The following is a 20,326-nucleotide window of genomic DNA, read 5'->3' as shown; positions in this document are numbered from 1 at the left end:
CCATAACATCCTATAATATATCTGAATCTCCAGTCAATCTAAACCAGGCAGTACCTTAGCCTAGCAACACCCTAATCGAACACGTTAGTCCTAGCAACGCCCTAAAAACAGTTATAACACCCTTGCTACCTCTAGCAACACCCACCCAACCAGCCAGCCAGAACACCTTAGCAACGTTTACCATCTCCTATAAATGATCCAGAACACCCACCGGGGGCAGTGCCCTAGAAACCAGCCAGAACACCCTAGCTAATTTACAGTCTCCTAGAAATGAGTCAGAACACCCTAGCCCCCAATGCCCTGGAAACTAACCAGAAAACCCTGGCAACTTTACAATCTCCCATAAATAAGCCAGAACACCCTAGCCTAGCAACACCCTAGAAACCAGCCACAACACCCTAACCTCTTTACCGTCTCCTATATGTGAGCCAGAACACCCAGCCTAGCAACACCCTAGAAACCAGTCAGAACACCCTAACAACTTTACCATCTTCTGTAAATGAGAAAGAACAGCCAGAACACCCAGCCTAGCCACACCCTAGAATCCAGCCAGAACAACCTCACAACTTTACCATCTCTGAAAAGAGAGCCAGAACACCCTAGTGTAGCAACATCCTAGAAACCAGCCAGAACACCCTAGCAACTTTACCATCTCCGATAAGAGAGCCAGGACACCCTAGCGTAGCAACACCCTAGAAACCAGCCACAACACCCTAACAACTTTACCATCTCCTGTGAATGAGCCATAACACCCTAGACTAGCAACACCCTAGAAACCAGCCACAACACCTTAGCAGCTTTACCATCTCCTATAAGTAAGCGAGAAACCCAGTGTAGCAACACCGCTTCTGGTTACTTGTTGTAAAAGGCTTTAATTGGTTGATGCCTGTACACAGTGAAGAGTTTAAGACTGTTTTCTTCTCGTTGTGTACAGTCTGTTATCTTGTCATAGAGAGACATGCCAGAGATATGTAATGGAATTAGTTTAAGCAGCGTACACCATTTACTGGCGTAAATTGAGTTATGATGGCAGAGACCCTAGAGACTTTTGTCATAGGCAAGACGCTGTCAGCAAGCAGGCTGCCCTACAAAGAGCAGGATTTGGCCTAATTTACCCTCTTTACTCCGTCTAACAGATCCTATTTATCACTGTGCCCTGCAGCGTTATACACGCTCTCTCTCTCTCACTGTATTTAAATAGTGTTGAATCCTTTTGTCTCGTGGAATCCCTGTGTGGGCTTGGGTTTTGTGCGGCGATGTATGATCATTTGACACGGTTCCATAAATGATTGTAAAATTGTCCCAGAATATTAAAAACCAGTGGGATAATAATTCTAATGCTGTGTATGTAAATGAATCATAAAGTCCTATAATTCACCATTTATTTTTTTTTTTAAAGGATAGTTCATCTAAAAATGAGAATTATGTCATTTAGTTGCCCTCAGGTCATTCTAAACCTATATTAATTATTTTTATCTGGGAAAGCAGTATCTCCGAAGTATTAGTTTTGTGCTAAGTCTGTACATTAGTTTTCAGTCTGTACTTTATACATGCACCAATAAAGTTTGGGATTGGTAAGTTAAATTGAGGGGAAAAAAATTGTGAATGGGGCAGAAAAAATAATCTTGTTTTCCCTTTGAATTAACATTGTTTTTCTTACCCAGTTGGCAGCAAAAGCAAAAAATAACAAATTTGACACATTTTTAGATATCAAGACATAATATCTTAAATCATTTTGCTTCTCTAGTAATGTACACTACCAGTCAACATTTTTTTTTAACAGTAAGATTTTTCAGAAGTGTCTCCTGCTCACCAAGGCTGCATTTATTTGATCCAAAGTACAACAAAAACAGTAAAATTTAGAAATATTTTTACTATTTAAAATAACTGTTTTCTATTTGAATATATTTTAAAATGTAATTTATTCCTGTGATTTCAAAGCTGAATTTTTAGCATCATTACTCCAGTCACATGATCCTTCAGAAATCATTGCAATATTGTGATTTGCTGCTCAAAAACATTTATTGTTGTTGTTGTTGTTGTTGTTATTATTATGTTGAAAACAGCTGCGTAGAATTAAGGTTTTTTTTTTTTTTTTTTTTTTTTTTTTTTTTTTTTTTTTAGGTTGTTTAATAAAGAACAGCATTTATCTGAAATAGAAATCTTTTGTAACATTAAAATGTCTTTAACATCACTTTTGATCAATCTAAAGCATCCTTGCAAAATGAAATCCTGAGAAAAATGGTAATATTGATGATAATAATAATAATAATAATAATAAATGTTTCTTGAACCACAAATTCATATTCATATTATTATCATATTATTATGACTTCTGAAGGATCATGTGACACTGAAAACTAGAGTAATGATGCTGAAAAAATGGCTTTAATCACTGGAATAAATTACATTTTAAAATATATTAAAATAGAAAACCGTTTTCTTAAATAGTAAAATATTTCAGAATTTCACTGTTTTTGTTGTACTTTGGATTAAAAAAATGCCGGTTTGGTGAGCAGAAAACACTTCTTTAAAAAATATTTAAAGACTTACTGTTCAAAAACTTTTGGCTTGTAGTGTATCTTGATTCAAGAATTTTTTTTTTTTTTTTTTTTTTTTTTTTTTTTTTACTAGAAAACAAGACAAAAGTACGTCAAACTGTTTATTACTCAATATTGTTATTATTCAATAATTATAATTTAAAATAATTTTTTGCAGTGCATTAATGTTGAAAACAGTTATGCTGCTTTTTTGACATTCTTTGTTGAATAGAAAGTTCAAAAGAACAGCATTTATTTAAAATGGAATATTTTTGTTACATTATATATGTTTTACTGCCACTTTGCTCAGTTTAGTTGGTCCTTGCTGAATAAAGGTATTTATTTATTTATTCTATTTTTTTGAATGGTAGTGTATGATTTCAGGGTACTTGTAATATAGCATTTGTGATTATTTTGGAGCTTGAAAACCCCAGTCCCCATTTGATTTCATTATATGGAAAAGAACAGCCTGAATATTCTGCAACACTTCTCTTATTGTGTCACATTGACAGCAGCGTATGGGTTTGAAATGACATGAGGGTACTTATATAATACAGTTTTTGTCTATTGACAACCATTCCTTTAAAAGGCGTTTTCAGTCATCTGTTAGATGTGTTGTCTGTAGCACACGGCAGGCGCTGCCAGAAACAAGTGTGCAAATAAATACAGAAAGACTTGGCAGAGTCTGTTTGAACAGCAGGTGTGTTTGTGTGTGTTTGGATGCAAGGTGGAGCTGCAGTTTCAGCTGAACAGACTTCCTCTGTGTGAGATGCACTATGCTCTGGATCGCATCCGCGATAATGGTATCCTGTTTCCAGATGTCAGCCTCACTCCCACAATCCCCTGGAGTCCCAACAGGTACGAGCACACGCAAAGACTCGAACCAGTGAGTTTTACACACACCTGGAGCACACCATCTGCTTGCAGTAGTTCCTTGTCCGACAAAGCTTCAATAAGCAATGACAGAGAACATGAATAATATCTGCTTGTCCAGCAGCGCTGCTTCACTCACAGACGTCTCTATTCCTGTGAGAGTGGCAGCTGTGTTGGCAGGACACGTTTGTAGCCAGTGTGTAAGTTGTTCTTCCTCGGTGCCACAGGCAGTGGGATGAGCAGCTGGATCCCCGTCTGAATGCCAAGCAGAAGGAGGCCATTCTGGCCATCACCACCCCCCTCTCCATCAACCTCCCACCGGTGCTTATCATCGGACCCTACGGCACAGGCAAGACCTTCACGCTGGCCCAGGCTGTCAAACACATCCTCAAGCAGCCTGAGACACGGTAAGCAGGAAAACGCGTTTTGCAGGGTCAGCCTTAAAGGAGAAGTCCACTTCCAGAACGACAATTCGCAAATAATTTACTCACCCCCCTCATCTAAGATGTTCATGTCTTTCTGTCTTTAGTCTTGAAGAAATTATGGTTCTTTAAAAAACATTTCAGGATTTTTCTCATATAATGGACTATTACATTAGTGCCCATGGACAATTTTAAACTTCCAAAATGCAGTTTAAATGCGGCTTCAAAGGGCTCTAAATGATTCCAGCCGAGGAAGAAGGGACTTATCTAGCAAAACGATCTGTCATTTTTTTTTTTTTTTTTTCAGAAGTTTTATTTATTTATTTTTTTATACTTTTTTAACACAAAAGCTTGTGTAGCACAGGCTCTGGGATGCACGTTCACAGCGCTATGTACTATTGAATTGAACTACAGACCCAGTGTTTTTATAAAGCGAATGCGCAAAGACTAAGAAAGTGCAAGTAAGTCAAACGCTGTTTACAAACAAAAAGGTGCAACAATGTCGGCGATTCTGAGGTTGTAGGAGAAAATAAGATGGAGTGATGGGAAGTTTGGATCATTTTACTGACTCAGACCTTTGAGTCTCGTTCAACAAAATGAACAAATCTTTTTTCGAGTCATTTCGTTCATTTTAGCAAAATATTATTAAAATGTTACGTGTTACTTCCCTAACACATCTACAGCTTACGCAAACGTTGATCACACTCCAAACAAAAGAAAACTATAATGCTATAAGAAACAGAAAGGATAAATTAATTGTTTACCTGGGTCTTTAGTCTATGATTAGCTCACCTCACCTTTTATCTGACAAGTTTTCGGGTTTGAGTCGTTCGTTCATCACGTGACAGCCCCATAAGGTGAACGAACGACTCAAAAAACCCGAAGACTCGAAACTGGTGAACTATTTCCAGTACAGAAACTATAAGATGTTGTGCATGCACGACTGAACGAATCACTCCCCGAGACGACTTGTTATGATTCATTAAAGAATCGTTCAAGAACGACCCATCACTAATTCGTAGCATCATGGACGCGCATCCTAGAGCCTGTGCTACACAAGCTTTTGTGCTTAAAAAGTGCACAAATTTTTATTTTTTGGAAAAAATTACAGATTGTTTCACTAGATAAGACCCTTCTTCCTCAGCTGGGATCGTTTAGAGCCTTTTGGAGCTGCATTTAAGCTACATTTTGAAAGTTCAAATTCGGGGCACCAATAAATTCCATTATATGGAGAAAAATCCTGAAATGTTTTCCTCAAAAAACATAATTTCTTGACGACTGAAGACAGAAAGACATGAACATCTTGGATGACAAGGGGGTGTTCTGGAAGTGGACTTCTCTTTTAAAGAAATATACCACAGAAAATCATTTCCACTCATTTTGAAAAACAATTATGATGAATTAATAAATCCAAACATGGATCTTGACTATTGTTTGCGTTTGTGGTTGCTGGAAAAAAGTACTTGTGGAATTTATAAACATAAGTATAATTTTAAATCAATGAAATTAATATTAGAAATGTCAAAGATTTTGTTTTTGACAAGCTTTTGCCTTTTAGCAGTTTTTATAATGTAGAGTGTGTTCATTTATGATAATATAATAAATGAGGAAAGTAGATGAGGTCAAATAAACTATGTGTTTGAGTTGACCTCTTGGTGAAAGTGCAGTAATTTTTTAAATGGCAACAGTTGAAATCAGAAATCAAAATTCTATCATTTTTAGTAAAACCATTGTTATAAATAGTTTAACAACTGTGCAGAATGACTAAAATATGACTGCTTTCATTGATTAAAACTAGACTAAAATCCTCAGGAAAAAAAAAAAAGATTGGATAATTATATTAAATATGATTAAAAACTAAAAACATTTAATAGAGGGCTAAGACCAAATTTTAAAAAATGCTGACAACATTAACATTAATTTATAGTAATGCACTTAGAGTGGAAGTCTATGTGGCAAGACATAGCTCCATGATAAATATTAGAATACACTTTTGCAAAAATTGATCCACAAGAAGTAAACGTTATACTTGTTAACATGTAAACTAGTGTGAAAGAATTGTTTACTGACCTTGTTTGGTCATTTTTTTTTCTTAAAGGGATAGTTCACCCAAAAATGAAAATTCTGTCATTAATTACTCGCCCTCATGCCGTTCCAAACCTGTAAGACCTTTGTTCATCTTTGGAGCTCAAATTAAGATATTTTTTATTAAATCCGAGAGCTTTCTGACCCTGCATAGACAGCAACACAACTGACACCCAGAAAGATATCTAGAACATTGACAACACAGTTGTTATTTTTATTTATTTATTGCACACAAATTTATTTATTGATGTCACATGGACTACTTTAACAATATTCTTACTACTTTTCTGGGCCTTGAATGTGTCAGTTGCATTGCTGTCTATGCAGGGTCACAAAGCTCTCAAATTGCACGAGTAATTAATGACAGAATTTAAATTTTTGGATGAACTATTCCTTTAAACCCTTCAGAATGTGTTGCTCCATAGACTTCCATTGCAAGTGTAAAACACGTTTGTTTGTGTGCGTTTTGAGTGACGAATCGAAATTTCCTGTGGTGAAAACAGCATTGCGCAGATGTGTTGTCAATAGAGCTTAACTTGTATTGATCCCAAAGCATTCCTTGCTAATCATGAGGAATAGTCTTGAAGAGAAGAGGAATTGAACTTTAAGATGTTTTGTTGGTTTTGGTCCTGATTTAAGCAGCTTTGGTTTGAAGAGTCTAATGATGGTTGTTTTCTTTGTTTCAGGGTTCTGATCTGTACACATTCAAACAGTGCAGCAGATTTGTACATCAAAGATTACCTTCATCCATACGTGGAGGCAGGCAATCCACACGCACGACCTCTCAGGTAACATTTACTACGTCTAGAGCAGTGTATGATGTGATACTGACTTTTAGTATAACCACAATATATACAGTGCCGTTCAAAAGTTTGGGATCAGTAAGATTTTTCTAAAGAAGTCTCTTCTTCTCATCAAGGCTGTATTTATTTGATCAAAAATACTGAAAAAAAATGTTGTATTGTGAAATAATATTAGAATTTAAAATAACAGTTTTCTATTTGAATATATTTTAAAATCTAATTTATTCCTGTGATTTAAAGCTGAATTTTCAGCATCATTACTGCAGTCTTCAGTGTCACATGATCCTTCAGCAATCATGAAAATAATGATTATTTCTTATCAATGTTAAAAAAGATGTACTACCAAATATTTTTTTGGAACTTGTAAAACTTTTTTTTGGATTCTTTGATTTAAAAAAAAAAAAAAAGAAAAAAGTATTTATTTAAAATAAAAATCTTTTGTAGTTATATACACTACCGTTATATCTTAAGGGTTAGGGTCTTTTTTTCTCTGTCTTTCTTTCTTTTCCTTTTTTTTTTTTCTTTTTTTTAAGAAATTAATACTTTTATTCAGAAAGAATGTTTTAAATTGATCAAAAAATGATAGCAAAGACTTCTATTTTAAATAAACTGTTTTTTAACTTTTTATTCATCAAAGAATCCTGAAATTCTTTTAAATATATCAAAAAGTGATAGTAAAGACTTATATTATTAGAAAAAATTCTATTTTAAATAAATGGTGTTTTTTTTTTTTTTTTTACTTTTTATTCATCAAAGAATCCTGAAAAAAGAATCACAGGTTCCAGAATATTTGGCAGCACAACTGTTTCCATCGCTGATAATAAATCAGCATATTAGAATGATTTCTGAAGGATCATGCGACACCGAAGACTGGAGTAATGATGCTAAAAATTCAGCTTTTATCACAAAAATAAATTATATTTTAAAATATATTAAAATAGGTAACTTATTTTAAATTGCAATCATATTTCACAATTTTACATTTTTTTTCTGTATTTTTTTTAAATAAATGCAGCCTTGATGAGCATAAGAAACTTCTTTGAAAACATTAAAAAAAAAAAAAACGTTTTCATCTTTTGATCAGCATTGTATATTGACTTTGATCTTAATAAATATTAATTTAAATAGCTGAAAGCACCTCTTACACTCTCTGGAGATGCATGCCATATTCTTAATAGCCACACATCAATATTTCAGGCACAGTACTGTGTAATACTATGAAAGGCCAGTGTTGTTATTGCTACCTAGAATTAAAACCAGAACTATTAATATATTTTTAATTATTTGAAATAAAGATGAAATGAAATAAATATTAGATGATAGTTATGGCAAATAACTGAAAAATAAGTTTAAATTCAAAGGCTAAAATGACTAATGCTAAAGCTGAAATAAAAATAAATGAAAGCTGAATAGAAATATTTGATAAAATAAAAGCAAATGAAAGACTAAAGCAAACAACAAAATTACTAATGAACTAATTCAGACTATTAAATGTTGTGCTGTTGTTGCATGTGTATAAATAATGATTTAAAAAAGACGGCATTCATGACTATTTATTTTAATGATTTTTATTTATTTATTTATTTATTTTAAGTAATGAATTGACACTGAAGTACCGGTACGTTTGACATTCCTAACCTAAAAATACTAGTAAAGAAGAATACGGTAAAGTGATCATTTCTAAATGTTGATTTGACAAGTTACGTAGCATTGGTAAGATCTGAAAACTGGACCTATATGGAAGGAAAATTGTTATGCAATTTTGATGGTGTTAGTCATCCAGAATATTTTAAAATTGTGTGTTTTTCTCAAGGTCACATTGGCACACCACCCACACGAGTCTGTTCCTCTGTTGTCTCTCTTTTGGTATCTTAAAACTGAGCTTGTACAGAAAACATGATATGAAATCCTATCAAAACCCCTGTTATATTGTGCGCAGTTCATGTTCTTCTAATAAAAATGTTTAGTTTCATAACTTGATGAACATTTTGATGCAGCAAAGTTGTGGTTGAGTGTACTTTCAGTGGATGGACAGAAAAGTATAATAGTTTGTTTCAAAGACGAGTGGAAAGTTTTCTGGTGAACTATGCCATTAACGTTCGTTGTGTTTCTGTGTTTGCTCAGGGTTTATTTCAGGAACCGCTGGGTGAAGACGGTCCACCCGGTGGTGCAGCAGTACTGCCTGATCTCCGGCGCATACTTTACCTTCCAGATGCCCACGCGACAAGACGTAGAGCGCCACCGTGTGGTCGTGGTCACGCTCAGCACGTCCCAGTACCTCTGCCAGCTTGACCTGGAGCCAGGTGAGCAAACACACACACACACCGCACCATTCCTCGCTTTCATCCCTCATACTCTCGGCATGCTAAAGACATCGCTTGCAGCTAGTTTTCATATCTGCACACATCTGATTAAAACAGAAAGACACCGCAGAAGCGCGGCACAGCTGGATGTGGCCGCATTAAACCCCTCCTGCAGGAGCGATGCAGCGGGGTCCGCAACAGTTTATTAGGAGAGGCTAATTTCCTCCTATGTGTCTGCGCACAGGATCATCTGTTGCTAAGAGACCCGGCTCGCCTGTCTAACACACTCAGCATCATTAACACCCAGCGATGTCGTCTTTTCTTTTTTTCGTTTGTCTTCCCACTTTCCATATCTGTTCATTTAAAGTCATTACTGCTGATTTCTGGCATTGCACTAATGTGTTTTGAGGGGTGAAAGTTTATTCCCTCCAGTGACACAAACATTTTGGGTTCGTATATCTTGTAGTCCAAATAATAGGCCTATTGATATATATCTGGCTTAATAGGATGCTTGATTTCAGAGGAGAATCGTCATTCGTTCAGCCAAACAGCCATTGGGGCCAATTAGATTCAAAATGTCTTGTACAAGAACACAGATCACACTACAAAAATCGAGTTAAAAATAACAAAGGCGTGTTTTCTACATTGTTTATGACTAAATGAACTCAAGAAACTATTTAATCACCAAAATATAGTAAGCAACAGCATATTTACCTATAAAAATATATATTTATTTAACCATTGTAAGGAATGGATAATGCCATGCAGAGATTTTTGTACCGATATTGATATTTCCTTTTGTTTAGAAATGACATCAGGTCGTTCCTTTGCAGAGATTATAAATAAATGATTTTTAATCTTAGTTTTTAACAAAAATATCATTGTTAGAATTAAAGAACAATAGAGTTATTTGTATAATGGGAGTTCACTGAAAGCTGAAAGTAGCTATAAAGCTATAAAGTAGCTATATCAACTATAAATCAATCGCTGCTTTTTTTTTTTTTTTTTTTTTTTTTTTTTTTTTTCTTCAAATGCATAACCTTAACATTTTATTTAAAAATTTGACCCTGGACCGCAAAACCAGTCATAAGTAGCACGGGTATATTTGTAGCAATAGCCAAAAATACGTTGTATGGATATCAAAATGTCAGGATCATTAGGATATTAAGGAAAGATCATGTTCCATTAAATGTATTTTGTACATTTTTGATTAGTAATTTGCATTGCTAAGAACTTCATGTGGACAACTTTAAAGTCAATTTTCTCAATATTTTGAGAAAACACTCAGATTTCAGTTTTTCAAATAGTTGTATCTCGGACAAATATTGTCCTGTCATGACAAACCATACATCAATGAAAAGCTTATTAATCTCAGTTTTAAACTGACCCATATGACTGGTTCTGTGGTCCAGGGTCACATTTGTAGATGGTCTAAACCAAAAGAGTTTGGGGTCAGTAATTTATTTGTTTAAAAAAAAAAAAGAATATTTTTTTTTTATAATATTACAAAAGCTTTTCATTTCAAATTAATTCTGTTTCTGTGAGTTTTATATTGGAGAATCCTGAAAAAAAAATGATTCAATTAAATGGTTTTCACAAAAATATTAAGCAGCACAACTGTTTTCAACACTGGTGTTTTTAAATGGAAAACAGTTGTTTTATTTTGCAATATAATTCACAATTTTTGGTGATCACAAGACCTCTTTGAATTTCAAAATATATATTTAATAAAACTAATTTCATAGGGCCTCCATTTTTATTTTTGTTAAACTGATGGTCATTAAATTCTGAAAGTTTCATGATTTCAATTAATTTGACAATGTTTCTTGAGCATCAAATCAGCTTATCAGAATGATTTCTGGAGGATCATGTGACACTGAAGACTGGAGTAATGATGCTGAAAATTCAGCTTTAATATCACAGGATTAAATTACATTTAAAATATTTTTAAATAGAAAAGAGTTATTTTAAATTTCAATAACATTTCACAATGTTTGGTTAAATACAATCTTGGACGTCACAAGACTTCTTTTGAAAAACATTAAAAGCACTTTTAAACTCCAAACTTCTAAATGATAGTGTAGAATCTCTGTCTCTCCTTCAGCTTGCTCCCTTTATCAGGGGTTGCCACAGCGGTGTGATCCACAAAGCCCATCTGGCACATGTTTTACGCCGGATGCCCTTCCTGCTGCAACCCAGCCTTGAGAGTGAAACTCGTGCAACCCCAGTGCTGGGACACACTCACTCACTCAATCACACACACACACACACTCACTCACTACGGCCAATTTAGATCCAGTTCACCTACTGCATATCTTTGGATTGTGAGAGAAACCGGAGACATGAAAGAGAACTTAGGTTAGACAGCCGCTTTCTGTGTGCGTGTGCTTTGAATGTGTGAACTCAGAAAACCATATATCAGAAGTTTAAATGCGATTTAAAACGCATGATTTCAGTGCAATAGACGTGATAATCAAAACCAAACTGATGTTTTTTGAGAGTATCTGAGGTACGAGCCGTAAAAGCACAGCAGCAGCTCATTTGCATTTAAAGAGACATGCATGAAAACACCACGTTTCTGCTTTCACTCAAAATAGGCATTTTCAAAATTATGTAATTAATGATCTGTGGGGTTTTTTGAGCTGAAACTTCACAGATGCATTATGTGGACATCCTGAGACTTATACTAGATCTCGTAAAAAGGGGCATTATAGGTGCCTTTTAAGTACATGATCTGTGTTGGATGACACATCTGTGAGTTATCTGTCAATCACACACCTGCACTACAAACTGTACACCTGTTCCCATGAGATGATGCATGCAGAGCCTCTTCTGTGGCATCTAATGTGTTAATGGCTGCTGTGTGTGTGTGTGTGTTATCTATTATTGATGCCTTCTCCTGTGAAGCTCCATGTAATGAATATTTCATTCCTGTGTGTGTGTTTCCAAAGGGATCTTCACACACATCCTGTTGGACGAGGCAGCCCAAGCTATGGAGTGCGAGACCATCATGCCATTGGCTTTGGCTACTAAGAGCACCCGAGTCGTACTGGCTGGAGACCACATGCAGGTATCTGAGTGACCACATCAGCACTGAGAATGGCAACGTTGCAAAACGCCATTCAGGTCTTTATGAGATTTAATAACAGGAAACCAGAGAATTTGTTTTGTCAACATGAAGACAAAATTGATCCTATTTGCTTCAGTACTTTCAAACAACTTTCTATTCAATAAAACTGGTTTCATAGGACCTTAATTTTCATTTTTGTTAAACTAGCGGTCATTAAGCTATGTTTCATTATTGAAATGTTATTTTGATTAAAAATATCATTTTAACCATTAAAATAGAATTTAAAAGATGTTTTTTATACGGCCCTGAAATTATTTATTATTTAAATTATTAAAGTGTTTCAAATTGTTTATTATTAAACAAGTTTCATGGTGTCAATTAATTAGACATGCTTTTTGATTACTAAAAATAATGTAATTTAACTGTTAAAGTAGAAATGAAAACAAAATTTGGGGGAGAAAAAGGATTTCATAGGGCCCTGAAAAAAAAAAAATGTTTTATTTTATTTTTTTTTATTTTTATTATTATTTTTTTTTAATGAATGGGGGAAAAAACACTTAATAAATTATTCAAATGTTTTAAATTGTTTATTAATAAAGACGTTTCATGGTTTCAATTAATAAAATGTGCTTTTTGATTACTACAAATGTGATGATAAATTAAATTAAATTAAATTAAATTAAATTAAAATATAATATAATTTCATAGAGGCCTGCAAATTTATTTTTTATTTTATGGAAGAGTAAATAAACAAACAAATAAATAAATAAAAAATAAATTGTATGTTTCATGATTACAAATAATTAGAAATGCTTTTTGATCATTAAAAATCTAAGTTAACCATTGCAGCAGAATCCAGAAATATGAAAATGGAAAAACTGAGTTTAGGAAAATTAAAATACATTTATTGTAGGGCCCTAAAAATGTTATTTTTGTTAAAATTGTAATAAATTGATGTTAAATTGTATAAATTTAATGGGTTCAAGTAACTTGACATGCTTTTTGATTAGTGAAATTTTAATTTAACCACTTCAGTGGAATCCTAAAAAATAAAAAAATAAAAACACTTGATGCAAATTAACTACACAAACTTAGATCTAGATTCAGATATTTCTGCTAATTATGGCTGGATCAGAACTCGACCCCTCACTGATGACTGTGGACTGGGCTCAGCCCAGAGATGCTTGATCAGGGCAACAGGCTCTCTGCGCTGTCACATCCTGTCTTTCCTCGCTGCCCTCACTCTGCAGACAATGTCACGTCAGTTTCTAACTTCGGTGCGGCCGGTGCCCATGAAGAAGCGCCTCAGCCCGAGTGGAACCAATGGGCCTCTAATTAAATGCCCTTTAGATAGAAACCTCATCACCCACCATCACTTCCTGCTGCATTAATAATTCATCCCACACCCCACCTGTGCCTACTCATGTGGAGTAGGGCCTCAAATCTATTAGTTAGGTGTAGACAGTCTAGTAGTTTCTTTAGTTGTTATTGACCAGTATGGGTTTCCAGTGGTCAGGGCTGATATTTAGAGAACAAAAACTGAAATTAAAATTAAAGCTAAAAAGTAAAAATAATAAAAAAAGACACAAACATATTCACACATAACATAATTAAATGAAATAAAAATTAAAATGAAAACTGAAAAGAAGTTAATAAACTAAATGAGTTTAAGATAAAAAGCTATATATAATTATGAAAAAAACTAAAACTAATAAAAGACAAAGGCATCTAGTAAAATTACTAAAACTGCAATCTAGGTTTTATATAAAAATTAAATTTTAATGATTTAAATTAAAATAGTTCAACCTACTTTAAAAATAAATAAAGTACAAAAGCACATAACAAATTTATTTTAAAACTAATATTAAATTGTAAAATAATTCTAATTTTATAGAAATATTTTAAAAACTAATAAAATGGATAAAAACATAAAAATACTAAAACATAAACTAAAATAATTAATTCAAGATATGTAGAAATATTACAATAACTATTAACAAAGACAAAAGCATATAACAGTTACTTAAACTTACTTAAACTAAAGTAAAATAAAAATGTAATAAAAATTAAACTGAAAACTGAAATAAAAATGAGTCAACTAAATGAGTTTAAGTACTACAAATGAAATAAAAATTATACTATATTAAACTATGTAGAAATATAAAACTAAAACTAAAAAACAAAAGCATATAACAAAATTACTAAAACTTCAAACTAAATTAAAATAAAATTAAATGGAAATTAAAATTAATATTAATTCAAGCTATATAAAAACATCTTAAAAAACGAATTAAAAAAGGACAAAAGCACGTAAAATTACTGAAGCTAAAATTATAATGTAAACTGAAATAATTCAAACCTTAGAAATATAAAAACCTAATAAAATGGACAAAATCATAAAAACTAAAAATTAAATTAAACTAAAATTATAATGTAAACTAGAATTAAAAGCGGTGTATAAATTTTAAAATAAAAAATGACAAAAGGATATAACAAAATTACTAAAACTTTAAATCAACATTTAATTAAATACAAATTAAAATGAAACTAATATAAAAATGACTGAACTAAATGAGTTTAAGTACTAAAACTGAAATTAAAGTTAAAGCTATATAGAAATATAAAAAATCTAAAACGAATAGACAAAAGCATATATAAAAAGTCAAACTGTTTAATTAAAATTGAATTTAAATTAAAATGAAAAATAAACTAAAAATTAATTCAAGCTATATAATATTTTTAAAAACTAACACAAAAGGAAAAAGTGCAGAAAATTATTGCAGTTAATTCCTTATAAAAATATTTAAAAAAAATAAATAAAACACAAAAATACTCAGACTTAAACTAATATTAAAATGTAAACTAAAGTAATTAATTCAAGCTATGTAAAATTATTTAAATAAAAAAGCATTTAATTTTACTAAAACATCAAATGAAAAATGAAAATATAAAAACAAAAGTCAAAGCCTTAATAAATCATTTAGTAGTATATAAGTAATGCTAAAATAACACTGATTTGAAATGTAAGATTTCTGTTCTTATACATCAAGATCACACAGAAAAGCTAAATACATCCGTCAACGACTTCAGTTCAGGAACTAGTAAATCCAAAATTGAAAATCAAGGCTGGTTTGAGGTTCATGAACCCAAAGGCCGTTTTGGTTTTTGCGTGTCTTATGTAACTCTGAGCTTTCCTGTCTTCCAGCTCAGTCCGTTTGTGTACAGTGAGTTTGCGAGGGAGAGAAATCTGCACGTGTCTCTGCTGGACCGGCTGTACGAACATTACCCATCCGAATACCCCTGCAGGATCCTGCTGTGCGAAAACTACCGCTCACATGAGGCAATCATCAAGTAGGTGTGAACTTTTTCACACCACTCTTCCTGAGGAGAGACAGACATGCAAACACACAAAGCATTAGGGCCGTGTTGTTGCAGACATAATTGCATATCTCACACTCACAGTCTCTCACAGATACATCTTGTCTGCTTCTCTCTCCATTTTTGCTTCAGTCTTTCTCCATTTAACTACAGGGCTGGTTTTATGTCGGTATATTGTATGTATGACATCAATCAGAGGTTCTCAACTACAGACACGTAGCCAATCACGAGCCTGTTCTCGTAAGGTCACAGACTGCAGGTATAAAGCAAACTAAATCCAAATAATAAAGGGCAACCAAATAAATAATCGTGCATTGTTAGAAGAGCAAAAAATTTAGATTTATTAACTAAAAATGGAGAAAATGCTTCTCATGTTTTGTTGTCGTTGTTGTCTGTGCAAATGCCAGCATAGACAGGTTCCTCTTATCCTCAAATGCTATATGAAATTACACTAAATTAAAAAATATACAACCTACAATTCATTAAATTAGTTTAGCTGGTAATACCAAATTAATACCAAGATTTCATAAAACCAGAAATAGTATGTTTCACAGGTTGTAGAATAGCAAATGAAATGTCTTGACGTTGTGTTACTGTCATTGGATAATCTGTGTTTTATCTGTAGATTGTAAAATTGGTTGCCAGTGAAACCTTACTCAAAATTATATATATATATATATATTTAGGGCTGTCAAACGATTAATCGCGTACAAAATAAAAGTTTGAGTTTGCCTAATATATGAATGTTTAATGTGTCTATATAAATACAAACACATACTTGTAAATATTTCTTAAATGTATACATGAATATTTATTTATTTTAGGTTTGAATATAAATAAAAATATTTTGTACATAAATAACATTTCTCCTAATATATACATTGATTTGTGTGTATTTATATAAACATAATAATTACGCAAGGTACACACATATATTAGGCAAACTCAACTTTTATTTTGTATGCGATTTAATCCCGATTAATCGGTTGACATCCCTAATATTTTTGTTTTCGTTTTGATGTTTTATTATCATATCTGGCCAGATATTATCATAAAACAACAAACATGACAAATCTAAAGGAGTAATTCCTTAAAAACGGAATAAGACATTTATTTATGACAATGCATTCATTAAAATGACAAATACCAGGTAACATTAAAAAAGTTCCTTCTCTGATAGGTAAGTGATTTAAAATTCCTAAAATATAATATTAAAATACTGTGAAATTTAAAAGTCCACATTTTAGTTTGGGAACCGATTCTCACTATTAGCTAGCATGCATATTACTAGCATATTGGCTCTTTATTAAAACTTATAAAGCACATATTAATGCTTTTAGTATGACCATATTTTACATTGCTTAATCCTAACCAAAACCTAAACTTAAGTAGTTAACGTACTAACTATTAATTAGGGCTGCCCTCGACTAATGATTTTGCTGGTCGACTAGTAGTCGTTCATTTTAAGCATTAGTCGACTATCAGTCACATGTTTATTAATAAACCATATAAATCATAATAATGAGGCTTTAATTGCCTACATAGCCTAATTAGCACTCAAGCGCATGCAAAACAAACTTGCCGCAACGCACCGGTAGATATGATAATTATGAATGTGTCTGGGAAAAACGGTGAGGAGGCTGCATTAATGTTTTAATAATTTATTGATAAACTAGTGCTTTCTTTGTTTTCGTCTTAAGAGATGAAGTCTGCAACACTGACTTTATGCATGTTTCATACGGATTACATAATCTGAGAATATTTGTTTTCAAGTTGAATTGGTTCATTTAAAAGTAGACATTTCACTCTCTGTAGATACTTTTTTTTTTACGTTTGTAAGGCAAGTATACACAGACTTTCAAAGTTTCGTGCTCAAGTTCACAGTGACCGATGCTTTAATTATTTTACAAAAGCACAACGTTTCGTTGTTATTGTGAGTGCACACAAATAAACGTAAGTAATGTAAGTAAACGTAGTCTTTACACATTCGAAAGATGTATTACTCTTATCTGTATGACCAAATATTACGGAGTATTTTAAGAGCAAGTGACCGCACCGACATTTCCGTCTGTCATGCAGTGAGCACTCTACTTTTCAGCTTCCACACTCCACACAGACACTTCACTAGCGCACATTTTTTTAGGTTAACATTAGATTAGAGCAGCTCCTATTGACATGTAAAAATAAGCCATGTTTGAGGTGGATGAATGGTAGGTGAGCATATGGATGTCCAGCCCAATGTACGATATTACCACATAGACCACATTTTAATTATCTGTCCGTCACGGACTGCGTGACTTTGCCACATTCCTTTGTTTTTTTTTTCTGTGGCTAAGAGACTAATAAAATTTTGGTCAACCAAGCCTCTTCTCGTCGACTAAGGGTTAGTTGACTATTAGGGAGCAGCCCTACTAGTAATAATTAGTAATTAGGAATTTACTGAGGCAAAAGTCAAGTTTCAAGTATAGTTTCTAACATTTAATAGGGCTAGGTCATTATTTATTTATTTTTTAATCAGTTCTCATTTTTATGCAGTGATATTAATTCTTAAATCCCAAGAATTGATTAGTCTAACCTAGGGCTGTGCAAATAATCGCATGCAATTATGATGCGCATCTCTTCAGTAATGCCGGTTCCGTGATTAGTCGTAAATTTCCATCACGTGCAGTCAGACGCATTCATTATGGAGCGGCACTCACTACAAAGAGCCGAAATTCACTGACAAGCCGCGCAATATCGCGTTCATTATCACCTGCGATTTTGATTGGTTAAGCCGCGTTCGAAGCTGTTGTAAATTGCTCTACAAACATACACCTTTGTTTACATCTGTGTGTTGCTCCGCAACCACAACCGTTTCTCAGGAACTACATTGTTTGGCGGAAGAATACTGTTTTTATTAATATCATTACACTTTTTGTTTGGTCTGTTTTATTTTGTGACACCTTTATATGTATATGAAATACCATTTTATAAAAGCAATAATCCCTGTGAAGCCGTGGTTTACAGTGAATTTATAACAGCTAAGAGGGCTTTACATTCTGCGTTGTGCCTGACAACGCCCCTTAGTTGTTATAAATTCACTGTAAACCACAGCTTCTTGGGGCTTATTGCTTTGAGTGTAACTTAAGCGTTTGCATACAAATCAGTTCATTTTAACCTTTAATATTAGAGTAATGTAGTACCAACTGACTCTCATGTATATTTTGCAGCATTAGTTAAGACATCTTGAGAAAATTTGTAATGTACTCTACTTGATGTATATCCAAAATAATCAATATCGAAATAATCCATTTGAATCAGAAATCGAACTGAATTGCAAGCTTGTGAATCAGAATAGAATTTAATCATGAAATTTGTGTCAAAACCCAACCCTATACATTTAATGTTACCATTTAATGTTAAAACATTACTAACATGAGTGAAATGTTAGTATTTTTTAGTATTTGGTATCTGTCTTTGCTTTAATGACAGCAGAACTTGGGTCCATTAATATTAACAGCTACAGCTTTTGATTTTAAAAGTGTATCTTGAAATTAAGATTAATAAATGCTTTAGTATTTTTGAGTATTTTTTTATTGTTAGTTAATGTTAACTAATGTAGTTAAGTAGTGTTAACAAATGAAAACCTATTTTTCAGTGCTGCTATTATTTCTTATTCATTTCATATAACTTTTATCGGTTTTGCAAGTCCAAAGCTGAATTTCTCTGTTTAAAATAGATAATAATTCACAGATTTTCAGTGAGGACCCAGACTTTGAACCCCACTGTATATTCTTAAATTACTTTATGTAAATCTATCTGAATATAAAACATAATCCTCCTGGGAGCAGTTTCAATCCATGTTTTAAATGTAATGCGAGACGATTTTCCTCAGGGACACATGAGGCGCCGCATGCAAAAAATGCGGCTTATAGCCACACACACTCTCACACACACAGACGGTACAGTCGATGCCAACAGTAACACATTTGCTGTAAATCCCTGTTTGGACTCCCAGTCGTGTGCTTTGAGATTGAAATCTGATAAAACACAACAAAGATGGCAGCCAAAGATGGAACACCTCTCCGAGCTGCGGGAGCCACGTTGACACCAGCGCCGGGGCTTTGTAAATTGAGTGCCGGTCTGTTTTGGATGCGTTCAAGCATTCGCTGATAACCCACCCCCCCTTTCCCGATATCTCCCAGCGCTTTCAACCCTCGAGAAGTCAGAAAAATGACTAAAACGTCCTTGATTGGAGAGCTTGGATGTCAAATTGTTAATTAAAATGGATATGAGCATCTTCAACACAGAAATTTACATGATGCCAGTTTTTATTGAATCATTTTGCATACAATCTACATATTTTGTGCTGTGGAACGTTTGAGTGAGTAATATCCCATTCAACCAACGCTGAATGTGTTAGGCAGAAACTGTTAATAAACCCATTACAGTGATAAATACATTTGGCAACATCTGAAATCTACTTGTGTTTAAATTTTAAACTTTGGAGTTATGGGTCTTGATAGTTTAATGAGGAGTTAAATGACCTTTTTAAGGCAGTAAGTGCTGACCGTGTGTTCTGGCTGACCGCAGCTATACATCTGACCTCTTCTACGAGGGCAAACTGATGGCCAGCGGGAAGCAGCCGCCCCATAAGGACTTCTACCCATTGACCTTCTTCACTGCCCGCGGAGAAGACGTGCAAGAGAAGAACAGCACGGCGTACTACAACAACGCTGAGGTAACACCAACATTGACAAAAATATAAGTTTTTGTTGTTGTTCGATCTTCTGATCAATTATGTATAGCTGGAAATGGTGTGAACAGGCCTTATTTCTAATTGAAAGGGTGTGTATTGGACTCTTGTCATCAG

General features: G+C 33.5%; 1 protein-coding gene across 1 annotated transcript in view; it reads left to right on the top strand.

Annotated features, from left to right (window-relative positions):
• Positions 1–20,326, top strand: part of helz (helicase with zinc finger) — a 79,844-nt gene that overhangs the window by 16,401 nt on the left and 43,117 nt on the right. Inside the window, 7 exon segments of the mRNA XM_051101150.1 lie at positions 3,268–3,398; positions 3,641–3,820; positions 6,607–6,708; positions 8,848–9,026; positions 11,978–12,096; positions 15,302–15,447; positions 20,047–20,194. Of these exon segments, the coding sequence (XP_050957107.1) occupies positions 3,268–3,398; positions 3,641–3,820; positions 6,607–6,708; positions 8,848–9,026; positions 11,978–12,096; positions 15,302–15,447; positions 20,047–20,194 (1,005 nt within the window).

This window comes from Labeo rohita, chromosome 3 (genome assembly GCF_022985175.1).
Source record: "Labeo rohita strain BAU-BD-2019 chromosome 3, IGBB_LRoh.1.0, whole genome shotgun sequence".
NCBI classification, from domain to species: Eukaryota; Metazoa; Chordata; class Actinopteri; order Cypriniformes; family Cyprinidae; genus Labeo; species Labeo rohita.
This window is presented reverse-complemented; position numbering and strand designations above follow the sequence as displayed.